The sequence below is a fragment of the Podarcis filfolensis genome (genome assembly GCF_964270895.1).
Source record: "Podarcis filfolensis genome assembly, chromosome: 6".
Classification (NCBI taxonomy): domain Eukaryota; kingdom Metazoa; phylum Chordata; class Lepidosauria; order Squamata; family Lacertidae; genus Podarcis; species Podarcis filfolensis.
This window is the reverse complement of record NC_139609.1, coordinates 39922689-39935055: the sequence shown is the minus strand read 5'-3', so window position 1 is coordinate 39935055 and position 12367 is coordinate 39922689. Positions and strand designations below refer to the sequence as shown.

Here is a 12367-nt window from a genome sequence, read left to right as displayed (position 1 = left end):
CAACTCTAACCATATATCTGCCTACCTAAACAGCAATTAGTGATAAGTGGAAAATTAAATATTCAATTTCATTCACATTAAACAGATAGTGAAGTATTTAAGAATACTGTCATTAAGTGCTTAAAATTAATCACATCTATAATTTTCTTGTGTTTTGTAGGACATTTGGGCTTCCAAGACAGTTTTGTCACATCAGGCGTTTTTAGTGTGACTGAGCTAGTAAGAGTCTCACAAAGTAAGTATAATTTGTAGTTACATTAGAATATCTTACTTTGACATATTTCTTTCTTTGATTCCTCCATCCCTCATGATTACTATGCAAAACGTTTTATGAAACTGATCATTCATTCTCCAGTTCACCATGCTTTACATCAAGTAAATCGTGCTATATTTCTAATTAGGTTGGATGTATCATATTATAGTAATAGGGTCCTGATTTTACAAAAGGACGTTGTTCATTCTGAAACCTGCTGTCCTACAAATTGCTGTAGTAGAAAAGCAAAGCATGCATGCAGACTCTAGCCTGATACAATTTGTGATGTTACACTGATTAAGGACATATATGGCCACCAAACGGCACTCTAGAAGAAACTGCAACTGATTGGGTTGCTCTGTCCTGGTAGTCCCAATTGATGGGAGGGAGCTGCTGTTGTGTTTCAGCATTGCTGTTGTGTGCCACTATTGTTTGCTATTTATTTATAACAAAATAATAATAATAATAATAATAATAATAATAATAATAATAATACGCAGGATCCCTAAGCTCAGGCATGGCCAAACTTGGCCCTCCAGCTGTTTTTGGACTACAGCTCCCATCATCCATAGCTAACAGGACCACTGGTCAGGGATGATGGGAATTGTAGTCCCAAAACAGCTGGAGGGCCAGGTTTGGCCATGCCTGCCTAAGCCGTTTACATAAAGCACAATAAAGGTGTTATCACACACACACACACACACACACACACACAAACCACTTCTACACTGTGACTTGAAGCAGAGAGGAGCTGGGTGTCCAACTACGAGGAGCCCTGAGGGCTAGAAAGTTGGCATAACTTTGCATATAGGTTTCTGTGTAGAATGTGCTCGAGAATTGACAGGCTTAGTGGAAGAAGATATAAATGGCTGGCTCTTATCCATTTGCCCTCGGAATAGAGGGGAAACAAATGCTGATTGTTCAGTACACCTAGGAACAAGTCGGAACTCACCGATGTGTCAGGACCCACAGTTTGAGAACAGTTGCCTCACATTGCAAATATTTTCAGAGCCCATTTCTACATTTTTGAAATTAGAACGTTAATGTTTAACCAAACTTTAAACAGTCAGTCTTTTAATGCACAATAGCATAGGCTTTGCATTTGCACCACCTGTGTACATGCATGTGCAATATTTGTTTGATGTAACACTGATGATTTATACAACCAGTGGTTTAGCAACCTTTAAATACAGATTCATGCACAAATATGGGGTCATGCCCAGTCTTTTTGAAAATAATGGTTCTTGTGCTGAAATATATGGTCATTCTATGTAGAATGTGAAGTATCTGATGCTGGAATTGTATGGAATTCTGTCTCTATGAAGCTATTGCTTTTGACCTTTAAAGAATGCTAATATTCTTGGTCTGAATGACATTCTGCAGTATGATCATTACCAGTTTGTCAATATTCACTAACAACAGTGAATTAGGAGTACCTGTCACCACCCTGTTCAATTGATCAAAGGTTCCTTGATTGTATTTTACTATGACATAATCCAGACAGTCCAAGGAGAAATGGACTCCATTGTCCCAGGGCTCAAAAAGTTAGTGCTTTGCTGATTTTCATCTCCAGTGAAAAACTAAATTTAAATCATAATCTAACTCCTCATAATCTAACTCCAGTTAATTATTACTGCCATTTTAGGAATGCTTTTGCCAGAATTTTCTCTAATTCTGCGGAAGGGCGGGGGGCTTAATTTTTTATTTGCTCCAACACATATTCAGAGAAATGTCCATATTCATTTCAGTGGAAGGTGCCAATCTATATGCATAGTTTATTACACATATGGATCACTATCTCATTAAACTAAATGGAGATCTCTGTGTACATAAGAGATCTATATGTCACACTTAGATCCTCGTGTTGATGCAATAATTTTAAAGTACTGACAGAGGGATCCTCCCCACGCAAACACATACATCCACACTCATATCCACACATCAAATTAATAAGCTTATTTTTCACCTGCTCTAGTTATTAAACTTCTAGTCAATATTTTACTTTATAAATCAGTCTATTCAAACAGTAAACCAAACACGACAAGGATGATATAATTTATTGCAACTAGAAAACCTAGGAAAAAGTGAATCTTGTGGTACTGTTGCCTGGCATTAGACTGTCTAGGTATGCAGCCTTTGGTTAGACTCTTCCGTTAAAGCAACAGATAACAATCTGTTTCACTGTCACACAAACAGGTGAATTGTATGTAGCGTCTCTGGCAATAGGAAACTAAAATGAAATGTATGTTTTAGATTGGCATAAGGTGGCACCCTAGTGTTTGAAACTTGCAATAATTCAACTACTGTATAGCATGAATCATTATTGCTTAAAAAGCAATAAAGCAGTGAACCCTCATGTACAGCATGACTCCCCACAATCACCTTGGGAGGTCAAACCTCTTCTTTTATCACCTTTTGACCTGAAGATTTTGTAAGGCCAGACAGATTGCTGGTTTTGGGCTGTATCACTAAGGCTGAAAGTGCAGGATGGGAGGGAGCAAAAGGTATTGCAAGAAAGAGGTCCCAGTGAACAGGTGGTACATTGTGACTACTGCCATTGCAGTTTTGAACTTGGTAGATCCTTGGGGGGGGTGTTATTGGGTTGTTGTTGTTGTTTTTATTTTGATTACGTAGTTTTATATTCTGATTTTATCCTGTGAACTGTCCTGAGACCAGCAGGTATAGGGTGGTATCATCATCATCATTGATCCCAGTCTGCTATAAAGTGGTCAGGATGGAAGTTGACACAGTTTATCTCTGGCTTAAGATATTTGATTCTACAAAAAACACAACAAATCTAGTTTGAGGCACCTAAGCCTGCTGACTAGAATGTAATGTTGTTGGGAAATTAACATACACAGGGATTTAACAATGAGAGGGATTCAACATCACACTGTGTCGTTTGTTTTGCCAGTGCAAGCATTTCAGCTTGTCATATGGAATGATTCCCCCCTCTCCTCCACTCATTCACTGTTCTGGGGGTTTTCCTGACCACCCCCAAGCCAATTTCAGGGGTGTGGGGCATACTGAGGAAGGAGAGATGGCAAAGCTCCATTGCACGGGCGAAAGTCATTGCTCAGGCTTCCATTGACGGAACTCATTAACTGAATCATGCCCTGAATTATTCACACTGCTGAAAGCTGGCAGGAAAGGCACAGTTTATTTTTTTGGTTTACCAGGACCACACAAACATGTGGGCTTGCAAAAAGGAACTTGGAGAACTTTGCTCTTCCCTGATCTTTTTTATTTGCTTGCTGCACTGAGCAAGTTGGCATGTCATCCAAACTCAGGCTTGTGGTTAAGTTCTGTCCAGACTAACCACAAGCTCTAACCATGGTTTGGTTTTGACTACAGTTTATGGTTAGCGAGGAGAGAGCTTAATCATGGGCCTGGGTTTGGACAACTTGCTAAGTGAAATCTTGGATTAGCTCAGTACAGCATGCAAAGATCAAGGAGGAGCAGAGTGACGTGTTCCCCTTTGGATACCTGCAACATCCACATGGTAAGGTTGGGTTACTGTGTCCTGCGAACCAGACCTGTGTGTATAGAGTGATTTAAGCAGACCTTAGGATCATGCAGCCTGTTGCAACAGATCCCTGGATCCAGAGCAGCAGCAGTTTTCTCAATAGCTGAAGCCTGAACATGTAGAATGGCTACTGGCAATTAGTCACTAGTCAATAAATATGAGTGCCAGAGCACTTTTCGGTAGAAATGGCAAACAGGGTATGACCTTAGCCAGGAACCTTTGTGGTTTGGCTCAGAACCTTTTTCTGTGCTTGGAATAAATAAAATCATGATAGAGTGCCTGTGGTTATGCGATTCCCCCTCTTTAACTAGTTAACCACTAGTGGAAAGGGTTCACTTGTTGTATGATATCGAATAATTTGGTGGAAATTATGCAACCTTCTCAACTGTCACTGACTTCATTTCAATTTAAGCGGTGTTCAGGATTGTTCATACAAACACAGTCTCAGCTAGGAGCTGATTTTGTGTGAGAAGTGCTGAATGAAAGATGATTGACCAGCCAGTATTTTGAAGGGTTGTATCTCTTATATTCTGCTGCAAGATAGCTACACTGTTTCTCCTTGCACAAGCCTTTGAGTTTTCCGCTGTGCTAATCAATATTGTAAGAGGAGTAGTTAAAAATCAGCAGCATGAAACTAAACGCTAAAGAAGCTTAAGTTCATATTCAACAGCAAAGCACCACTGCCCACAGGCTACAACCCGAGTTTGGCTATGAAAAGGCAGACGTGAAAAAAGAAAAATTATAATACAAAATAGACGGCAGGCTTAGAATCAACCGTTGCAGTGACCTTGCCTTTTGTATGCCATTACACAATTCAATGGCCGCCCACTCAAACCTTGCTCTCAATCAATATCCTATTAAAGCAGCACAAAAAGTCTCCATAAACTTAGTGGTTAGCTATGTTTATAAATGGAATTCAGCATAATTAGCTGGTCAATAACATACTGCACTAGTAATGTTAAAATGAGCACCACACATTTAATATCTGTGATATTCTACAAGGCTTTGTTACAAAAGCTAACATAACAGTCTACAGGACATAAAGGCCTGGCCACAGATTTCAGCCACATTTCCCACATCTTCTTCCTTTCATGCTTACTAATCAGTTTATGAAAAGGCTAGCTGGTTAAAAGGCACGCTTGTTCCTTAGGTTTACCTCCATTTAACCCTAGAGACACCATCACTTGGCTGCTGTAGTTATCAAAATATCTATATATCTATTTGTGAAGTCAAATCCTTCTTTGGATAATCTTCACAGTTTTCAAGAGATTCAGTAAGTGCCTAATTAGAGCACAGATCATGTCGATTTCCAGAAAAGGGTGCTTTTGCCAACTTGCCACAGTGAAACAGGTAAATACAACAACAGCAAAACTGATATAAACATGGCCTCCTTCCTTTAGAACCTCCTGAGCTGCTAACTGTAAGAGATCTGACTTCATCTGATTTAAATTAGCCCTCCGATGCCATTGTCTCAGGTGCTGAAGTGTTATGGAAATGCTTATGAACATTCTAATTGGTTAAAAAATAAAATGAAAGCATCATCCCAGTAGGGCTAGGGACATAGGGGTCTAGCTGTTGGTGCTGAGTAGGAAGCAGCAGAGAAGGAATAGTCAGAATTAGTGACATTTTTGTAATTATTATACAAATTTATAAGCCACACTTCTATAAAAAATAACAAGGTGGAATACTGTGTATAAAAATAAAAGCTACATGGTTCCCCATGAAACATAATTTAAAGCATTAAAATTGGTTGGGTTAAAAAAAAATTCTCCAAATGAAATGGCTCCAGGTAAATATCTTTGGGTCTCCTACTCAAATGCAGATCCTCAGAACAAACCTGTGAGGTGGGACAAGTGGCCAACATTTATTCAGACAGCTCCTTGGCTGAATGGGGACTTGAACTTGAGCTTGTCTTGTCCTTCCCTCTGATCATTGCATCACATAAGACAAACACTCAAACTGTTTTTTTTTGCTATTTCTTTATTTTCATATATCAATGATTTTTATTAATAAAATGGCAAAGATTTAATAGTACTGATAGTAGCATATTTTTTGGAACCTTTGGACTGGGGTGACTCAGGCTGATTCATCTGGCACTCCCAGTGATTGAAATGTATCCCATGTGTAGGGAAGGTTTGTGACCAGACCACCCAGTCAGCTGAAACTGGATCCCAAGGCAGCATTAGTTCAGTTAGACAAACTTTACACACATCAATCAAAGGAGAGTTTGAAGGAGAGACTAAGTCTTCAGTAAAGCTACCTTACTGTGTGCTCATTTTGTCCAGATATCCATTTCAAATGGGATCTTTGTACAGGTGAGCTATTCATTGGGTTGGAATCGAGGCAAAACATTTGGACATATCTCCCTCGATTTCAGTATCCTTTCTTAGTCTTGACAATGGTTGTTTCTGGAGTCTTTGTGCTGGAGAACACATGGAATTTTAGTATGGTCCTATGGTATAACATCTTCTGTGTAGCTTCCTTACCCTAAATGCCACTTAGTAAAGAAACTAGATTTAAAAACAGAATTCTTCCTTTGCAAAAGGAGCATAATTAAAACAGGTTCTCCAGGGTTCACATCATAAAATGAAGGAGAGGATTTTTTGACCCAAGCTTTTGAGACAGATACTAATGCATGTCACAAAACATACAGCCATTGCTAGAATCTTTTGTGGCACTGCTTTCATTCTTTCAAATGTCCTTAAAACTACAAAGCCTACAAACCTGCTCTTTCAAAAACATACTCCAAAGAATGAAAATTGGGATTCCTAGTTTTGAAATATTGCCGCCAGTTTATATGCTGGCTACAATAAATAAATAAATAAATAAATAAATGGTGGGATCAGTGAAGATTATCATTGCTGACTTAATGGTCCAGTTCTTCATATGCCTATTTGTACCTTCCACCTCTAGCATGTGGAAACCTCTGCACTCTGGAAGAGGGATTAGCTCAGTTGAGCCAGAGATTTCAGTTGCACCTTGGGGGCAACCAGAATGAAGCATTTCTGCAAAAGAAACTGCTGAGTCCTTCTAGCTATAATGGGTCTATAGACATATTTGGCAGATGGACTTACGATGGCAGAAGGCCAGCGTCCTTGCCTCCTCTTCTACCATGATATTTTGTCTGTCCTTGTAAGCTTTAACACAAAAAGGTAAAGCAGACAACTGTGTATTTCAGCCTCAGAGTTAAAACACACATCTTTGCAGTCCCAGCCTCCTTTCTTCCCAGGGAATGGAAAAAAGTTAACCAAGTTCTAAACACAACCTGGATACAGGCTTCCCTTGTCCCTTACATGATTAGTTGAAAAATGGTGCTTACAAAGACAAGTAACTTGAAAATGGGTACACAAAGCCCTTTATTGCCAGTTAAACACACAAATACAGAGGAGAGAAGCTATTTCATCCCATCAATTAACAATTCTCCTAGTGCTACTAATGTTTATGACGTTGGGTTGCTCCTACCATGATCCTGCTTCACTTATTAAAAATTCTGTAGAACCTTTTAAATGTGCACATTCTGGACCATTTTATTGCATAATAGGAAAAGCGTTCATTCTTAGTTCTCTGTATGGCTAGCACCCATATTTTAACTATAAAGAGAACCTTCTGATTAATGTATTTTGCTTTCAGAAGTCGTACCTTCTCCACATATGCTACAGTATGAAGCAGGTTATGTGTCTTTTACCACAAAAATTAAGTGAGGTGCTTAGGAACCTACAAATAAAGAATTTTCTATCCTGATTTTCCAAGGTTTCTTAAGAGAAGCTGTGATTCTTTGAGCCCATGGTTGGAGCCTGATGGGGTCAAGACTAGAGTCTTGCAGAGGAGGAAAGGACAGAACCCATAGAAAAGGTTCTGTTCATCTGGGGCAGTAGTAGAAAACCTGTGTCCACTCCAAGTGTTGTTGGGCTACAACTCCCATAAACCCTGACCATTGCATATGCTGTATGGGTGTTGTTGCTGTTGTTGTTGTTGTTGTCTTTTACCACTTTGGTGTTTGCACCCTGGACTCCTTTGTGGGGAAGGTTGATCTAGAATTAATACTATTATTGTTATTTCTGAAAACAACCCCAAAACTGAAAAACCAGACAAGCCAATTGAAAAAACGGTCAATCCCACCTATCTCTTCAAAAAGAGTCTAGTACTATGTAATAAAAGTTGCACTTAAGTGCTTAAATTCCAATTAAGTTACGGTGTAGCGTTAGGTGTGTTGGACTAGGACCTGAGAGATCAAATTTCCAATTCCCACTCCCACATGAAACTCACTGGATGACCTTGGGTTAGTCACTCACCCTCAGCCTAGACTAGCTCACAGGATTGTTGTGAGGAAAAAATGGGGTGGAGAACTTGAGCTCTTTAGAGGAAAGGTGGGATACAAATATAATTGTCATAAATGTAGTAAAGTAACAAATACAAATACTACCTATAGCATGAGTTGCTATTCCCTATCATGTCCTTACTCTTTCTCACATTGTATTTGGCCTAAGTTCATGCAGACGTATTTCTCCACCTGCCTCCCTTGATATCTGTATATCTCCAAAAGTATTTTCTTCATGAGGAACAATTAGATTTAAGAGAGCTAAGCCTAGTAAAATGAGAACACAGAGAAACAGATGCTGATTGGAGTAAATTAATAAAGTAATACCATAGGAATATAGTAGGACTTACTTCTGAGTACACATGCATAGACTTGGGCTGTTTATCATCCCCCCCTCCACACACTTTCTGTCTTCAATAATCCTGTTTAATAAATATTATAGTGGCTTGGGAGCAAGATTTCTATGTACCTGCTTCGAAAAGACATTATTAACCTTTCAGTTTGGACTTCCATAGGTCTTGTGTGAATGAAAATTTATCAAGCAAAGGCTTTTAAAAACACAAATAAGTTTGGCCAAGACTGCTAAAACTGTAGAGTGGATGCTGCAGAGTGTACCTTTATGATTGATTTCCATTCAAGTCAGACTGACTGCAGTGTGGTCATTTTTCTAACCCATAACTGCTCACACTGCAGCAGTTTGCTATCCGCAGGGTGTCTGAATTATAGCAGTCCATGTCCGTGTTACCTTTTACACAAATTACTTACACTGGTTTCTTTTTCCATGCAAATTCATCAGTTTTACAGCCTCTTGTCTCTGCTGTCAGGAAACTCTAGCAGACAGCACAAATTGATAAAATGAGTTAATTTTACAATGGTTGGGGTTTTTTTAAAGTTTCATTCACCCGTTGCACAGGAAGCATATTGTAGTTAAAGGAAGACAGCAAATGAGTTTAGAGTGTTCTTGTAAATTATTTCCCAAGTTAATTTCTTCCAAAGATCATTAAAGGCTGGCTCCCATTTTAATATCATTGCACTCCTTCCATCCTGTGCTTTTAAAAATGCATTGCTATCAATGCATCTCAGTTCAGTGGCTGTCCTTAAACCACTGCTGAGAGTACGCCGTAGTTTACATGAGAACCATATAAGTAAGCTGTATGAGGATTTTGTTCTTTGTATTGCCCATTATTTTTGTACTTCAGCTGCAGTCTGTAAAACACTAAGTACATAGTTGCTCCTCAGCTGAAGATTGCAGTTTAGCATATTGCATACTCTACATGTGGAAAGCTCTCAGTTGATAAATGCTGGAAAGCACCTCTGCCCAAGACCCCAGAAAGCCTCTGCCAGTAAACACTGTCAACTGGGCTGGATGGACTTGCTATAAGGCAATGTTATGCTTATAGCACCACTTTAATCCTAGCACTGCAAACAGACATTTGTGCATATGCAGCTAAAGTGGCATTGCACAGAGGCGGTGGTTGGCAACCTGATGTCCTCCAACTATACTGTTCTGTAACTCCCATCAGCCCAGCCCATGTGGCCATTCAGCAGGGATGATGGGAATTGAGGTTCAGAACATCGACAGGACACCAGGTTTCCTGCCCCGGTCACAGTTGTACAGAAGGCAACCCGACAGGGCCGTCTTTACCCAGGGGTGCAAGGGGTGTGGGGCACCCTGGCACCGAATTCTGGGGGTTACCAAATGTACCCTGGGGGGCACCAAATGTATACCTACTATATACTGGTGCCTCTTAATCGGCGGCAGTGAAAAGCAATGGAGAGAAAGTCCACGCCCCCCCCCCCGTTGCTCTGTCACTTCGTAGTGTCAAATATTCCCAATGAGTCAGGAAACAAAAGCAGTTATTTCCGCTGTGTCGTTGTTACAGACAAGCAATTTTCCTCCCCCCCAAAAAGGTCAACAACTTTGGCTTCCCCATTCCCAGAAAAAGTTCAACAACTTTGAGTTCGCCCTCCCCCCAAAAAAATTGGGGGTGGCTAAACTAAATTTGGGGGCGCTAGGCGGATCTTTGCACGCCAGTGGTGCGTATGCTAAAGACAGTCCTCCAACCAGTTCTTCTCAGTTAGCTACAGAGATGGCCCTTGTTGGCCATGGACACGCTAAAGGAACATGTAAATCAACCTTGACTGAATGTATTAGATGTATGAGAAATGTAATACATTGATATTTCACATATGCAAATCATTTATGCAGGCAATGAGTTGCTTCATACACAGTGTCAAACCATGGTTTTGGCTATTCTTAGGCTTGCATGCTTCCTCCACCTGGCTTCCTTGTGTACTCTGATTCAAACCCTGATTTCCTTGTTTGGCAGACCTTAGGTCATTGTTAGATCCAAATTAGCAAACTATAGTTTCAACTTGCCCTTGAAACCAGAATTGGGAATCTGGCTTAGATCTAATGCCCTAACTATGGTTTGGCTATTACATCCAACATGACTTGCCTCCGTTCAGTTCATTTTGCACGCTGGCTAAACAAGTATATGGCACCCACTCACACCCATTGCTGACTTGATGGGCTTGAGCCAATTGTTGCATCTTACCCTAACCTACCTCACTGGTAGCGAAGATAAAAACGGGGAGATTGCACACATTGCTTTTAACTCCTGGAGGAAATGGAGATTTAAATAAAATAACACTTTGAAAACTGATATGTGGTCTGCTGACATGTAATACATTCTTGGGAATGGCTCTGATTTTATGCCACAGGATGTCATGAAGCAGTTAACAGACTCCTGGAGCCCCTAGAAAGGGAGGAGAGGAGCTGTCTGGTTTTCCCCCAGATCAATCCATAACTGGCACAGAAAATATACATAAAGTTACTGTTGAGGGTGAACTGTGGTAACACCAGCTGGCTCATCCTGGCCTTGTCTGTTTATTGCCTGGCTGGGGATTGCCTGGTGATTCCTCCTAGCACATGGAGGCAGTTGCTGAATTGCAGAAGATGAAGCTGCTGCCTCTCTGCCTGTTACCCCGAACCCATGTCAAGATTGAAGTGTGTCTTCCCCTTCATTCTAGTCTGAGTTCAGGATTACAGGGTTCTACAGTTTCACTATTGCACTAGCTGTTCATATAATGGCAGCAAAAAATAATAATTGTTGTTTAAGTGTTGGGGGGGGTGCTGTTTCTTTACAACAGGTGAGAGAAGGCTTTGGATCCCCCACAACAACCAAGTAACAGCTGCATATTTATTGCGTAATAAAAAAATCTCTAGAAAGGCCTTTAGTAACTTCTTATGTGGATGATACCAGATCCATATTATTGATGGCAAGAGATTCATGACCTTCTGTTTTTAACACTGCAGAGAAAGGACTTCGTAATATCTTTGTGAAAAACTAGTTCATTACACACATTTGTAAAAGTCAAGAGAAAAATGTAAGAAAGGAAGACCTTATCATGTGCACAGGACAGCAAACATTGAGAAATGCTTGGGAGAACATTGCTAAGGTGCTCAGTAATCTCAGACATGAGGAAACAGATATAAGAAAAAGAAGCATTCCTACAGTTTCTGAAGCCATTGAAATACATGATGGTACAAAATCAGACTTTGCCATCAGTAAAAGACCTTCAAAGAAGACCTTAATCATAAAGTTGCATAATGAACTTTTAATATTGCTGATTACAGTGCCAATTAACTCATACCTTACTACCTACATGCTGGTAGGTCATTAAGGTGAAAGTGAATGTTTGAAATGTAATTATTCCTTTTCCACATCACTTACTTACTTCCTCTCCTTTGTTTTCCCAGCACCGATAGCTGCCGGAACAGGGCCTAATTTCTCACTCTCAGATTTGGAAAGTTCCTCATACTATAGCATGAGCCCAGGAGCAATGAGGAGATCCCTACCAAGCACTTCCTCTACCAGGTAATTTGATCTGTGCATGATATTGGGTTATGGTTCAATCCCCCTGACTACATGGACATTTCAAAATGAGTAATGCTGTCATTTAGTGCTTATGTTGCCTGACATATTCTGCCTGAGCTACTGATCCTTTGTAAAAATAAAGTGGCACCCATATACACTCTGGTGCGCTTTGCAGAGTTATACAATAGATTTTTCTTCTGCTTAATGTTGATGTAAATAAGGAGCCATTTCTTATCATGCCTGTCAAATGACTGATCCACTTTAGCTGAAAGAAAAAAATCAATCTGGATCATTAATATCATTCAAAATGGCAACAGGCTTTGGGCGTACTTGTAAATCCAATCTCATGGATGCTTAAGAAAAGGACCACAGTATGAAATAAAAAATAT

The 12367-nt window shown here is 40.0% G+C and overlaps 1 protein-coding gene across 17 annotated transcripts in view; it reads left to right on the top strand.

Annotated features, from left to right (window-relative positions):
• NFIA (nuclear factor I A) overlaps positions 1-12367 on the top strand; it is a 406395-nt gene that overhangs the window by 306052 nt on the left and 87976 nt on the right. For all 17 annotated transcript variants that reach the window (XM_083621271.1, XM_083621276.1, XM_083621267.1 and 14 more), the window contains exons 4-5: positions 161-235; positions 11861-11978. In XM_083621271.1, coding sequence (XP_083477397.1) covers positions 161-235; positions 11861-11978 — 193 coding nt within the window. The remainder of the gene's footprint in view (positions 1-160; positions 236-11860; positions 11979-12367) is intronic.